The sequence below is a fragment of the Balaenoptera musculus genome, chromosome 3 (assembly GCF_009873245.2).
Source record: "Balaenoptera musculus isolate JJ_BM4_2016_0621 chromosome 3, mBalMus1.pri.v3, whole genome shotgun sequence".
Classification (NCBI taxonomy): domain Eukaryota; kingdom Metazoa; phylum Chordata; class Mammalia; order Artiodactyla; family Balaenopteridae; genus Balaenoptera; species Balaenoptera musculus.
The window spans coordinates 163,349,553-163,363,834 of NC_045787.1; the positions used below are offsets into that span (position 1 = coordinate 163,349,553).

General features: G+C 56.7%; 1 protein-coding gene across 14 annotated transcripts in view; it reads left to right on the forward strand.

The window, feature by feature from the left end:
* DOCK6 (dedicator of cytokinesis 6) overlaps positions 1–13,355 on the forward strand; it is a 42,260-nt gene extending 28,905 nt beyond the window's left edge. For 6 of the 14 annotated variants that reach the window (XM_036846852.1, XM_036846854.1, XM_036846857.1 and 3 more), the window contains 24 exons: positions 372–485; positions 679–849; positions 1,199–1,338; positions 1,426–1,595; positions 3,813–3,973; positions 4,245–4,427; positions 4,758–4,884; positions 5,188–5,272; positions 5,425–5,521; positions 5,626–5,790; positions 6,117–6,269; positions 6,448–6,606; positions 6,722–6,822; positions 7,523–7,715; positions 7,816–7,959; positions 9,089–9,220; positions 9,317–9,331; positions 10,642–10,767; positions 10,894–10,983; positions 11,311–11,547; positions 11,912–12,055; positions 12,137–12,243; positions 12,512–12,673; positions 13,112–13,355. In XM_036846852.1, coding sequence (XP_036702747.1) covers positions 372–485; positions 679–849; positions 1,199–1,338; positions 1,426–1,595; positions 3,813–3,973; positions 4,245–4,427; positions 4,758–4,884; positions 5,188–5,272; positions 5,425–5,521; positions 5,626–5,790; positions 6,117–6,269; positions 6,448–6,606; positions 6,722–6,822; positions 7,523–7,715; positions 7,816–7,959; positions 9,089–9,220; positions 9,317–9,331; positions 10,642–10,767; positions 10,894–10,983; positions 11,311–11,547; positions 11,912–12,055; positions 12,137–12,243; positions 12,512–12,673; positions 13,112–13,154 — 3,219 coding nt within the window. In that variant the 3' untranslated portion in view covers positions 13,155–13,355. Of the gene's footprint in view, positions 1–371; positions 486–678; positions 850–1,198; positions 1,339–1,425; positions 1,596–3,812; positions 3,974–4,244; positions 4,428–4,757; positions 4,885–5,187; positions 5,273–5,424; positions 5,522–5,625; positions 5,791–6,116; positions 6,270–6,447; positions 6,607–6,721; positions 6,823–7,522; positions 7,716–7,815; positions 7,960–9,088; positions 9,221–9,316; positions 9,332–10,601; positions 10,768–10,893; positions 10,984–11,310; positions 11,548–11,829; positions 12,056–12,136; positions 12,244–12,511; positions 12,674–13,111 lie in introns of those variants that run through there. The other 8 variants (XM_036846853.1, XM_036846859.1, XM_036846860.1 and 5 more) reach the window with 6 other exon arrangements.
* Positions 13,356–14,282: the final 927 nt, after the last annotated feature.

Here is a 14,282-nt window from a genome sequence, read left to right on the forward strand (position 1 = left end):
AGCTCTGAACTCTGAAAAAGCGTCCCAATACCTGTGAGAGGGTATGGTGGGGGGTCAGCAGCCAGTCTCTGCCATCTGTGTTGTGTTACTCAAATCTGGGGCGAGAATGAAAAAGAGTGTCCTCAGCAGAGCCGGGTGGAGGGTAGACACTAACTGTGGGGAAGGGAAGGGCTGGTCAGAGGGAGGAGGACAACCAGGAAGCCTGGGAGTCCGGAGCCCAGAGACAAGGGCGTGTCAAGGAGACCCAGGGTTTTCGGGCAGTGACACGGCTCTTAGGGGTCACTGGTGGCCTTGGCGAGAGCCAGGCCAAGGGCAGGGATGGAGGCTTGGTGGGGTGAGTGGGCATGGGCTGACAGGCCCTGTGCCCCCAGGACGTGGAGCTGGCGGAGCACCTCAACGCCAGCCTGGCCTTCTTCCTCAGTGATCTGCTGTCCCTGGTGGACCGCGGCTTTGTCTTCAGCCTGGTCCGGGCTCACTGCAAGCAGGTAGGGGTGGGCGTGCTGGGAATGGCACACCTGCAGAGACGTGGTAGGAACAACACACCTGCGGAGATGTGGTGGGGACGGCACACCTGTGGGGGACTTGGAGGGGACAGCACACCTGCGGGGACATGGCAGGGGGTGGTGCGGATTGGTGGGCAGAGCAGTGTAATGTCACCCGCTGAACCCTCCCCCGCAGGTGGCCACACGGCTGCAGTCGGCTCCCAACCCGGCGGTGCTGCTGACCCTGCGCATGGACTTCACCCGCATCCTATGCGGCCACGAGCACTATGTGACCCTCAACCTCCCCTGCTGCCCCCTGTCGCCCCCGGCCTCGCCCTCGCCCTCCGTATCTTCCACCACCTCGCAGGTGGGCTGGCCTCACATCTGCTTCCTCTTCTTGACCTATGACCTCTTGCCTTTCAGCCCTTCTTGTGTGGTTCCCTCATCTCTGTCCATTTCGCAATAGGCCACTGCCCAGGGGACTGACCCCTTACCTCTGACCCTTCACCTCTGACCCTGCATTCTCAGCAGTTTCCTGGGAGGACCAACTTCTGATTTCTCACCCCTAAATCCTAATTCCCAGACTGGCGTTCCATCTGACATTTCTCAAACCTCTGACTTTGGACCCTGTGCCCTGTCATCTCACAGATGAGTTAACCCTAACCTCTCACCTCTGACCCTTGGCCCCTGGTCCCTTGCTTTGTCCCCCTCTCCAGAGCTCCACCTTTTCCAGCCAGGCCCCAGACCCCAAGGTGATCAGCATGTTCGAGCTGAGTGGGTCGTTCCGGCAGCAGCACTTCCTGGCTGGGCTCCTGCTGACGGAACTGGCCCTGGCCCTGGATCCTGAGGCCGAGGGGTGAGCACAGGCCCTGCCTGGCCGTGGGGCGGGAGGAAGGTCCAGGAGGCACGTCCACTCTGTCCTGAGCACCTCACTACCCCACAGGGCGTCCCTGCTGCACAAGAAGGCCATCAGTGCTGTCCACAGCCTGCTCTGTGGCCATGACGCTGACCCCCGCTACGCCGAGGCCACTGTGAAGGCCCGGGTGGCCGAGCTCTACCTGCCACTGCTGTCACTGGCGCGGGACACACTGCCACGGCTGCACGACTTTGCTGGTCAGCAGGGCAAGGCGGGGTGCGGTCCCACGATCTGGGGGCCTGATTGATCCCACAAGGCTCAGATCGGGAAAGGTGGGCGAGCCTGTTAGGAGTAAAAACGTGGGTGTTAGGATCAGAGGAGTGGGTTCAAGTCCTGCTGTGGGGCCCCAAGAAAGCCATTAACCTCTCTGAGCCTCAGGTTTATCACCTGTAAAATGGAGACAGTGGTAGCACCAACTACTTCCTAGGATTATGTGAAAATCTGAGGACGTGTAGTACTGGGATATTGTCAGCGTGCAATAAATGGGAGATGAATTATCTTCTAGAAAGAGGTGTGAGGAGGGAAAGGTGGGGAACATCAGTTGGAGCCCTGTGTTCATTCATTTATATGCACATTCATTGGCACCACTGATGGATAAGTGTGTTCAGTGGTTGGAAACACAGACCTGGGATTGGTGGGTTGATCCCCTTCATCATTCAGGGGAAACTCTCAGCTGTTATCTCTTGAATTTTTTTTTTCTGCCTCGTTTTCTCTCTTCTCTCCTCCTGAGACTCCAATTACACGTATGTTAGACCTTTATGATCATGTTACAAGTGTCAGCTGTGCTCTGTTCTGTTTTTCATTCTGTTTGCACCCTGTGCTTGAGTGGGGAAACTTTCTATTCACATGTGTTTGAGCTCACTACTTCTGTCTTCTGCTGTGTCTGGTCTTCTATTAATCCCCTCCATTGAGTTCTGAATTTCAAATTTTATATTTTCCAGTTGTAAATTTTGATTTTGTTGTTGTTGTAGATTCTAGTTCTCTGCTGAAATTCTCCATTTTTTAACCCATGTTTGTGCATCTTTTTTATTTTTTATTTTAAAGTTTTGCTCACTTCAACATTTGATCATTTCTGTGCCTGCTTCTATTGTCTTTTCTCCCTTATCAGTCACCTTTTCCTGCCTCTTCACATCTTCTGATTTTTTATTGCATTTTGGACATTGCATGTAAAAGGACCATCAGGACTGAAGCAATGTCATCTTTTCCCAGTGAGCATTCCCCTTTCTCTCTCTTAGGCAGCTAGGATAAGGGGCTGATCACCTCAATCCAGTCAGGAATTCAGCTAGGTTAAACTGGGCTGGAGCTTTAGTAAAACTCAGTTGACTTTGACCTTTTATTTCAAGACTCTCTGGGGTGAAACCTGTTCTGTATTTGTTGGCAGCAACTCTCTCTCTGATGAGACTGTGTTTTTTTGGGAGGAGGGAGTGGAGACAGTACTCTTTTAAGATCAGAGATTTTTTTTTTTTGGCTGTGTTGTGTCTTCGTTGCTGCGCATGGGCTTTCTGTAGTTGCAGCGAGCGGGGGCCACTCTTCGTTACGGTGCGCGGGCTTCTTATTGTAGTGGCTTCTCTTGTTGCGGAGCACAGGCTTTAGGCGTGTAGGCTTCAGTAGTTGCAGCACCCAGGCTCAGTAGTTGCGGCACATGGGCCCTAGAGCACACGGGCTTCAGTAGTTGTGGCATGTGGGCTCTAGAGCACAGGCTCAGTAGTTGTGGCGTACGGGCCTAGTTGCTCCGTGGCATGTGGGAATCTTCCTGGACCGGGGATTGAACCTGTGTCCCCTGCATTGGTAGGTGGATTCTTAACCACTGTACCACCAGGGAAGTCCAAGATCAGAGATTTTGGAACCAGACTGTTTAGATTAAAATCCTAGCTCTACCATTTACCTGCTGTGTGACCCCAGGAAAGTAACTTAACCTCTCTGTGCCTCAGTTTCTTCTTCCAAAGAGTAAGGGTGATAAAAGTACTTATCTCATAGGGTTGTTTTGCAGAGTAAGAGTTAATATTGTTAAAGTGCTTAGAACAGCACCTGACACAGGAAATGCTATGTAAGCGCCAGTTGGTGCCATAATAATAGCAGCAGCATTTATTATTGTGGTTGTCACCGTTGCCATCATCATCGTCATCATCATCATCTTTACAATGACTGCTCCTGTGCACCAGGCCATGTTCTAAGTGTTGAGTTTAGAGTGCAGAGCAGATATAGTCCAGGCCTTTGTGGATCTTAGAAACAGTTGCATGATGAATGTATCTAATTACAAGTACAATAAGTGAGCTCTGGGAGTCAATAACTAGAGACTCCACCCTGGTCTGGGGGGTGGAATCAGGGAAGGCTTCCCTGAGGAGGTGACCTGTGAGCTGAAATCTGAGACAGAGACAGCACTTAACCACAGTCTCATTCTTTTCTCCCTCCAGAGGGTCCAGGTCAGCGGTCAAGACTGGCCTCTATGCTCGACTCAGACACAGAAGGGGAAGGGGACATAGGAGGCACCATCAACCCCTCAGTGGCCATGGCCATCGCTGGTGGCCCCCTGGCCCCTGGCTCCCGGGCCAGCATCTCGCAGGGCCCAGCGACAGTGAGTACCAGCCTTGTCCCCAGAGACCCCATCCAACATTTGATTGTTTTTGTGCCTGCGTCTAATGTCTTTTCTCCCTTATCAATCACGTCTTCCTGCCTCTTCACATGTCTTGTGATTTTTTTATTGTATTTTGGACATTGTGTGTCCGATAACCTGGTAATGGAATTTATGCAGTGAAGTATCAATCGGCCAGTTCTCATCTTAATATGGAGAAAAATGAAAGTCACCTCTCTCCCTTCTGAGTGCCCTGTCCCCTCTCTGTCCCCAGGCTGCTCGCTCAGGCTGTGCCCTGTCTGCCGAGTCTAGCCGGACCTTGCTGGTGTGTGTGCTATGGGTCTTGAAGAATGCTGAGCCAGCCCTGCTGCAGCGCTGGGCTGCGGACCTGGCCCTCCCTCAGCTGGGTCGTCTCTTGGACTTGCTGTACCTCTGTCTGGCTGCCTTTGAATACAAGGTTCGAGGGGTGGGCAGGGGACTGGGGTATAGGAGGCAGGTTGCGGATGCACGTGGGGCCTTCGGGTGCCATAGGCTGGGTGTGAAGGAGTGGACCGTTATCGGTTTCTGGGGAGAAAGGGGTGGACTGTTTCTGTGCTGAGCCAATGTGAAAAGGGAGAATTTCCTTCATGAACAGAATTCGGGACACACCGAGAGCTTGCTATAGAGTGGAGAACTGTGTCTTCAAACACAAGAGCCCTGGAGGTTGGAAAGGGCCAGAAGAAGCAGGACCAGGTTAGCCCACAGAAAAAGGCAGAGTCAACCTCGAACTTATTCTCTGTCCTTGCAGGGGAAAAAGGCCTTTGAACGTATCAACAGTCTCACGTTCAAGAAATCACTGGACATGAAGGCCCGGCTGGAGGAAGCTATCTTGGGCACCATCGGAGCCCGACAGGAGATGGTGCGACGGAGCCGTGGTGAGAGGGAGATGTACCCCATGCACGTCCCTACCCGGTGCCTCCCAGCCTTTGTACCAGGGGCCCCAAGACGGGGACCATCTCTGCCTCTGTTTGGCTTACTTTTCCCAGAAGGAAGTCCACACGTTATCCCCGTACACGTGGGTGTCTGTGTTCCCTGTTCACGTCTAACTGCACCCACTCCGCAAGCATCCACGTCACCCAGTGTCCTCACAGGGATCCCATGTGTGTGGGATCCATTCTCATGGTCACGTGTGTCTTTATGTTTTTGCACATCTGTGAACATGCACCTGTGTGTCTCAGAGAGGAGCCCATTTGGGAACCAGGAGAATGTACGCTGGCGGAAGAGCGTCACACACTGGAGACAAACCTCGGACCGTGTGGACAAGTGGGTGTGGGCAGGAAGTAGTTTGCTGGGGTTAGACCAATTTCCAGAGAACTGGCGCTCCCCCCCAGGGCAGCCGAGGGAGGGGAAAGACCTCAGCCATGGGGTGGAGTCTGGCCCTGAGAGGCCCCCTCAATCCCCCCTGTCCCCTCCAGGACCAAGGATGAAATGGAACACGAGGCCTTGGTGGATGGAAACCTGGCAACCGAGGCAAGCCTGGTGGTTCTGGATACACTGGAGATCATCGTGCAGGTAGGGCTTGATCGAGCATCTCCCTCACCTCTGACCCCACTACAGGGCCTTGTGATCTCTGACTCCAGAATCCTTCTCCTTCCCTGACTCCATAACCACCCCAGTCTCTAACAGCTGGATTTCTGGCCCCCCAGACGGTGATGCTGTCAGAGGCCCGGGAGAGTATCTTGGGCGCGGTACTAAAGGTTGTGTTGTACAGTCTGGGCAGTGCCCAGAGTGCCCTCTTCTTGCAGCATGGCCTGGCCACACAGCGGGCCCTGGTATCCAAGGTGAGTACCTCTGACAGCCACACTTCTTAAGAGTAACAGTCACAGCCCATTCATTGAGCGACTGTTGTGTGCTCAGCAACTCCATGAGGCAGACACTCACTCCTTAGCTACAGTTTGCAGAGGAGGGAACCGAGGATCAGAGTGGCAGAGTTACTCACCCGGAGTCACACAGTAAGGGCTTAAACCCAGGTCTGATGCCAAAACCTGCTGGGCTTGGCCAGAGAAGGCAGAACACAGACCGATGCTTCTGCCCATGTCCCCATCGGGGACCTTCTGAGCCAGAACGGGGAGGGGCTGACTGGTGTCTGTCCCGCCCTGGGGGCCAGTTCCCAGAGCTGCTGTTTGAGGAGGACACGGAGCTGTGTGCTGATCTCTGCTTGAGGCTCCTGCGACACTGCGGGAGCCGCATCAGCGCCATCCGTACGCACGCCAGCGCCTCCCTCTACCTCCTCATGCGCCAGAATTTCGAGATTGGCAACGTAAGTGGGGGTGTGGGGGGTGTGATCTGTGGCTCTGGGGAGGGCGGCCGACTAGGGGTCTTGACGCGATAGACGCAGGGCAGGAGGGGAGAGGGGTGAAGTCAGCGGGTCGAGCAGGCTCTGGTGTGAGGGTCCGAGGTCCACAGTCAGGCGTGCTCTTCCTCCCCGGCCCACCCAGAACTTTGCCCGCGTGAAGATGCAAGTGACCATGTCGCTTTCGTCCCTGGTGGGGACAACACAGAACTTCAGCGAAGATCACCTGCGACGTTCACTCAAGACCATCCTCACCTATGCCGAGGAGGATGTGGGGCTGCGGGACAGCACCTTTGCTGAGCAGGTGACCCCGCCGGACCCCCGCCCCACCTTCCGCAGCCAGGGTCTTTGCCCTGCCATGCTTGACCCCTGACCCCACCACCTCGGCTCTGTCACTCCTGGCCAATCCCCCGCTCCAGGTCCAGGACCTGATGTTCAACTTGCACATGATCCTGACTGACACGGTGAAGATGAAGGAGCATCAGGAGGACCCGGAAATGCTCATTGACCTCATGTACAGGTGAGGAGGGCCGGTTGGAACCTTCCGCCATTCACAGACAGGTGAGGGGAGAGGAGGTGGTGAGCGTACAGGTAATAAGAGAGACAAGTAAGGAGGGACAAGTGAAGAGGGACCAGGAGAGGAGACACGTGAAGATGACCAAGTGAGAGGGCAGACAGGTGAGGGGCCAGGTGAGCAGACAGGTGAATGGAGAGGTGAGCACACAGGTGAGGGCAGGTAAATGAGCAAGTAAAAATGGTGCCAGATGAACATACAGATGAGGATGACAGTGGAGCACAAGAATAAGTGAGGGGGACAGGTGGGAGAGACAGGTGAGGTGCTAACCCATGAAGGGGTGACAGATTAGGGGAACAAGTGATTTGGAGGAGAGTGAAGGGTATTTAGTAAGAAACTGGGGAGTGGGAGATGGGGGCCCAGGTGATAGAGACAGGGAAGGCAGGGGGCACACAGAAGGGATGGGCCTGGGCAGACCCCACTCTGGGTCTGGGGCAGACCCAGAGTGACACTTGTGGGGGTAATGAAGAGATGGACAGGTAAGGAGTGGGATAAGTTAGGAGACAGGTGAATGGGGGTAAAGGTGAGGAGATTGGCTGGGGCAGATGGGTGGGGTCACAGGTGAAGGGGATGGACAAGTGAGGGGTGAGCAGGGGGGCAAGGGGAGTCTCCATCCTCCTCACATCCCCACTCACCTGGGTTCTAGGATTGCCCGGGGCTACCAGGGCTCCCCAGACCTGCGGCTGACATGGCTGCAGAACATGGCGGGGAAGCACGCGGAGCTGGGCAACCACGCGGAGGCTGCGCAGTGCATGGTTCACGCGGCCGCCCTGGTGGCCGAGTACCTCGCTCTGCTGGAGGACAGCCGCCACCTGCCTGTGGGCTGCGTTTCCTTCCAGGTGAGCGGCGGGGACGGGGGGACGGGGGGTGGGGTCGTGGCGGGCAGGGGGTGGCACACGCGGGCCGAGGACCAGGCTCTGACGCCACCTCCCACCCCAGAACATCTCGTCCAACGTGCTGGAGGAGTCCGCCATCTCTGACGACATCCTGTCGCCTGATGAGGAGGGCTTCTGTTCCGGGAAGCACTTCACGGAGCTGGGGCTGGTGGGGCTGCTGGAACAGGCGGCCGCCTACTTCACCATGGTGAGGCCTGGGGCTGGGGCGGCATCGTGCATCTGCTGATGGGCCTGATACCCGCTCCCGGAGACGCAAGGTGAAGCTGCTGCCCGGACCCTTTCTGGGCAGGTGATTTGTGGAGGAGAAGGATTGGGATCCCTCAGAGGCCCCGTTACCTGCCTTTCTCCCCATAAAACCCTTGACACATGGTCTGGATATAATAAGCCTTGAATATATTCAGTTACCATTTTAAATTCTTTTTTTTTTTTTTTTCTTTTTTTGCCACACCATGTGGCTTGCAGGATCTTAGTTACCCAACTAAGGGGATTGAACCCGGGCCCCCCTGCAGTGAGAGTGTGGAGTCCTAACTACTGGACCACTAGGGAATTCCCTAAAGTTCTTTTTTGTTATAAAAAATTTCAAGAACACATAAAAGAAAGTTGTATCTCCACCACCCCCCATACCCAGCGCTCAAATTCAGTGACCACCTATACTTACCATCCTGTTTCAGTTCTTTGCATCAAGCCTTCTTTTTTTCTTCCTTTTTTTCTAAAGGTTTTTTTTTTTTAATATTGTTTTTATTATTATGATCAGTTCGCTGGAGTCTCAGAGACAGAGGCCTTGGGAATAAGCCAGATGGTATACACAGACCTCTAACAGTCAGCAAATAGCTCAGGATACCTGCCGTGTGCCAGGCTTGATGCTGGCCCTGACTGGGGGCCAGTGGCACTCAGGAGTGGCCATTACCATGTGCCAGGAGGCAGTTGGGTGTGGAGGTCTTAGGCACCATGGCAGAAGGGCCGGCCTTCAGGTCCTGGCCCTGGGGAGCCCCTCCACGTCTCTGAAGTTCAGTTTCCCCTCTGAGGAATGGAAAAAAAAAGATGACTCCTCCCACCAATGAAGGAACATGGGTAGAGTGTACATGTACACAGCACCAGGTCCATAGTAAGCATGGTGGAGACCACAGAGGATGTCTGCAGGGGCTGAGTGGAAAGGCTGGTACCCCATCTGGGGCAGGTGTGGTCAGGGTGGGCTTCCTGGAGGAGGTGATGGAAGATGGCGCCCTGGAAGGTGGGTAGGAGCATGGAAGGAGGGTTGTTCCAGGCAGGAGAGAAGATCAGGGCTGGTGCTGGATATCCTGATGTTCCACCCCCAGGGTGGGCTCTACGAGGCAGTGAATGAGGTCTATAAGACCCTCATCCCCATCCTGGAAGCCCACCGCGACTACAAGAAGCTGGCTGCCGTGCACGGCAAACTGCAGGAGGCCTTCACCAAGATCATGCACCAGGTGGGCCCAGGACGCCCTCTCAGACCCTGCCCTCAGCCCCAGCCCCTGGCCCCTGCTGGGCTCAGCTGACCTTGACCCTTCTGTCCCCACCCACAGAGCTCCGGCTGGGAGGTGAGTGGCCACCTGCCTCTGGTCAGCAGTGGTCAGGGACCACCAGGGGGCGCTGGAGGAGCACAGCTGCCTGGCCGCGGGGGCTCAGTGGGCGATGACGCACCCCACTACTTCCCCCCAGAGCCCCCCTCCCTGCCCCAGATCTCCAGGGCAGCCTGTGACTCACCCAGCTGGGAGCTCTCCAGAGACACCCCTCCCTCAGGCAGGGCCAGCTTGGTCACTGCCTGGAAGGGGGGGCCTCCAACTTCCTCTGTCTCTGTTTCTTTTTGTGTCTCTGTGTCTCTTGGTCTCTTTCTGTCCATCTCTCCCTGTCTCTGTCTGTCTCCTTGATCACTCTCTCTGTGTGTCTCTCTTGGTTTCTGTCTCTCCCTGTCTCCCTGGCTTCCCCCAGGATCTCTGCTCCTCATTGCCATTTAATGTCCCCCCCCTCTCCCGCCTCTCCCCTACTTGGGTCTATTTTTAGGCATCTCCTAGTTTGGGGAGAATTTTCTGGCCAAAGATGGCAGGAACCCAGAACCAAGGGGGGGAGGACTGGGTGGGAGCTGGGCGGGGCAGGCAAGTCCCCTCCCTCCTCGGATCTCCTCTCTCTGCCCATGGAATAGTTCTCATGGGGCAGCAAAACCAGGACTCTGGGGGTTGGGGGCTGTGACCTCTGACCTCACCCATGACTTTGTCTCTCTGCCCCCTGCTCCCCACCTCCATCTCCTGGTGCCCACCTCACCCTGCCTGGATCTGCCTTGGTGAGTGAACGTGGAGCCACCCCCATCCTTCCCGGTGGAAAGTAGTCTACCTGGAGGGAGGGGGACCTTCTTGGCAAACTTAGATCTGGGAGGGGAGGGGATGCACTGGAACAAGGGAACCAGAGCCTCTGTCCCAGAGCAAGAAACGGCCACGCCTTCCCTCAGTCACTCATGCATATATTGAGCACCTACTGTATACCCAGACCTATAGACATTGAGGACCTAGTTATGAGCAATAGGGCCCCAGTTCTCATTTCATATTGAGATCCAGACTCTGAAGAACTGCGTGGGTCATGAGGGAGAATCAGAAACTAGGGGTTTGTGTTAAATGAGAATAAAGATTTGGGGGAGTTAGGAGACAGGCTGGGGAAAAAGAGTGAGGGTGTGGGCAATTGGCAGTCATCTGGGTCCATGCCCCTCCCTGCCTGTGCCCGTGAGGTGATGTTCTTGTGGTGTCCGGGGTCCTCCGCCCATGCCCACCTCTTCCGCACATGAGGACCCATGTGTCTCTGGCATAGGGGGACCTCCAGCAGGGCCTCCTGGGCAACAACAGCTTTCCCACAGCCCCAGCGTGTGTTCGGGACATATTTCCGCGTGGGCTTCTACGGCGCCCGCTTCGGTGACCTGGATGAACAGGAGTTTGTGTACAAGGAGCCGTCCATCACGAAGCTGGCCGAGATTTCACACAGGCTGGAGGTACGTCCTGGCGGTGGGGGAGTGGAAAGGGCACTGGGCTGCCCTGGGGCGGGGTGGGGCAGGGTGCCCTGGGATAGGGCGCTGGGGCTGCAGCTGTGCAGCTGTGAGTCAGCCCCGTGTCCTCAGGAGTTCTACACGGAGAGATTCGGGGAGGACGTGGTCCAGATCATCAAAGATTCTAACCCTGTGGACAAGACCAAGCTGGACCCCCAGAAGGTGAGGGCTCCTGACCATCCCCCGAGGGACCCCGAAATCCTATATTCAGGGAGACTCCAAATACTATAATCCTGTGGCCCCTCAAATCCTATATCTCTGGGAAACTCCAAAGCTTATCTCCCTTGGGGACCCCATGTCCTATTCCTCAGGGGATTCCCAAACATCCAAAGGAGACATAGGGAGACCTGGGAACCCCAGATCCAAAGCCCCCAGACCCAGGGAGGCCCAAATCCCCTTTCTCCAGGGATGGGGCCCCTGTGGGAGGCCAGCAAGCCCCAGGTGTGTGTACTGGGGCTGAGAGCCTCACCCCTGAGCCCCATGCCCCAGGCCTACATCCAGATCACGTACGTGGAGCCGCACTTTGACACCTATGAGCTCAAGGACCGGGTGACCTACTTCGACCGCAACTACGGGCTGCGAACCTTCCTGTTCTGCACGCCCTTCACGCCGGACGGGCGCGCACATGGAGAACTGCCCGAGCAGCACAAGCGCAAGACGCTGCTCAGCACAGACCACGCCTTCCCCTACATCAAGACACGAATCCGCGTGTGCCACCGGGAGGAGGTGGGCAGGGCGCAGGCCTGGGGGAGGCCCAGGGAGGGGAGGTGCAGAGACCCCAAAACCAAGGGAGGCCAGGGACCCCCAAACTCCAACCTCCGGACCCCAGTCTGCAGACTGAAACCCCTACTTCCAGACCTTGCTGACCCAAGGCTGGACTAGAACAGACCAAAGTTATCAGAACCAGACAAAGGCAGCTGAACCTTGACCCCCACCCTGCCAGACCCAAGCAGGCAGGAGCCCCAGACCTGGTTCCTTACAGCTTCGTGTACCCCTGTCCACCCCCAGCTGGGGTCCAAGCTGCCGTGGGCTGGGTTGGGTCAGGACATCCTCAGGCCCCGACGCGTGCCTGCTCATCTCCACCCCGCAGACAGTGCTGACGCCAGTAGAGGTGGCCATTGAGGACATGCAGAAGAAGACTCGGGAGCTGGCCTTCGCCACCGAGCAGGACCCGCCTGACGCCAAAATGCTGCAGATGGTGCTGCAGGGCTCCGTGGGGCCCACTGTAAACCAGGCACGGCCGGTGGGGTGTGCAGGCTGCCTGAGGCCCCCGGGGGCCATGCAGACATCATCACAAGCCCCTATCACCCCACAGGGTCCACTGGAGGTGGCCCAGGTGTTTTTGGCCGAGATCCCGCAAGACCCTAAGCTCTTCAGGCATCACAACAAGCTGCGGCTCTGTTTCAAGGACTTCTGCAAGAAGTAGGCCTGACCACCCCCCCCAATCAGAGTCCCTCTGACCCCCGCATTATGGCTCTCTGCCTATCTGACTCCCCAGTACAGCCTGTCTATCAACCTGAGCCCCCATTGTAGCCTCTCTGATTTCCATTAAGTCATATCCACCTGTCATACCCCCATTATAGGCTCCTCTGCATGCCTGACCCCAGCTCGCGGACTCCCCACCTCTGGTCTTGCTTTGTCTTCTGAGTGTCAGCCCCTGAGCATCTCCTGCCATCTGGTCCTCCCTCAGGTGCGAGGATGCGCTGCGGAAGAACAAAGCCCTGATTGGGCCGGACCAGAAGGAGTACCACCGTGAGCTGGAGCGCAACTACTCCCGCCTGCGGGAGGCTCTGCAGCCCCTGCTCACCCAGCGCCTGCCTCAGCTGCTGGCGCCAAACGCAGCCGGCCTCAGGTGCCTGACCCAGGCCTCCCACCCTAGAGAGGGAGAGAGGGGGCAGGCAAAGCCAGGCAGAGCGTGGGGGCCGTCATACACGTGCACATCAACACGGGTGCTCAGGGCTTTGCACAGTCATGTGAATACTCAGACACATACACATATTCAAGCTCTGGGCAACCGTTTCTGATCATTTCCCAGGTATGTGACTTCATTTTTCTGAGCCTCAGTTTCCACATCTGTAAAATGGGCATGATTCATATCTCCAGTGGTGGATTCTAAGAATTTCTGATTCCATGACCAGATCAGAACCAATGTAAAAGGAGCCAGGAAGACCATAGAAGACCTCCTTGGAGGAGGAGGGGGGAGGAAAAGGAGAGGGGGGAGGAGGAGGCTGGGAGCATTATGGAGTTGGGGGCCCTGTGGCCATGTTGATCCACTTCATTCGTCCCCCAGGAACTCCTTGAACAGAGCAAGTTTCCGGAAGGCTGACCTCTGAGCCCACAGGGCCTGAAGCCACACCCAGAGGAACCAGCACCCTGGACTCAGCTGTCTGTGCCTTCCTGACAGTCTCCCCTACTGCCCACTCAGCCACGGGGTGACCACATCGCACATGGGTCTGGGCCCTCTGTCCCTTTGTTCTCGTCTGTGTGCACTGATGCTTCTTACCTTTTCTAATTTAAAATGGTTTTTATAAACAGCCTGTGTGGTGTGGTCCCTGGGAACTGGGTCCCGTGTGCACCCTCTACCCGCACACCCTGATAGTTGATGCACAGACACTGAGAACCAGTTGGGTGCCAGGGACACAGCAGTGACAATGGATGCAAATTTCTGCCCTTGTAGAGCTGACATTCTAGTGGGGAAGGCAACACACAAATGACAATGTCACATGTGTGCAGGGGGAATAATAGTAACATTTATCAAACTCTCATTAAGTGCCCAGCCCTGTCTAATTGGCTCCCGCAAAGACACTGCCCTGTTTATGGGCCTTCCTGCCTGAGGGACCTCTATTAGGCCCCTGCCTCATGGTTATAGAATCATCTTAACACCACTATCAGGCAGGCAGCGTTCTTAGCCCCATTTTACAGATGGGGAAACTGAGGCAGCAAGTAAGGGCTTGGTGGAATTAGGATTGGAGCCCAGGTCTGGCTGGCAATGGAGCCCAGGCCTTAGCTACGGTCTATGCAGTCTCGCGCTGACCCAGCCCTCCCTTCCCGCCCCGCGGTGGTCACGCCACCGTGTACCAGGCCTGTGCTGGGCGGCTTCCAGCCCTGAGCCGGCGGGGGGAGGGGTGACCTCCCGCAGCCGCCGCCGCCACCACCGCCCTCCCTCCAGGAGCTGGACCCAGGCCAGCCCCGCCCTCTCCCGCCCCCCGCAGCGGCCCAGCGGCAGCTGTCGGGGGGAGGATAGCGGTGGGGGGACCCTGCCCCGAGGACAGGAAGAGGGGGCGAGGCCGGATACCCCCACGCGCGCACACACACCTGCCCGTCCAGGTGCGATCGTGTCCCCCCGCCCCCATTCCCCTCCACAGTGGCCGGGCCGCTGGCGACTAGAGGGGCGGGACCAGCCCGAGGGCGGGGCGGGGCGGGGCGGGGCGGAGCTACCGCCGAGGGCCGGGCGCTCGGGC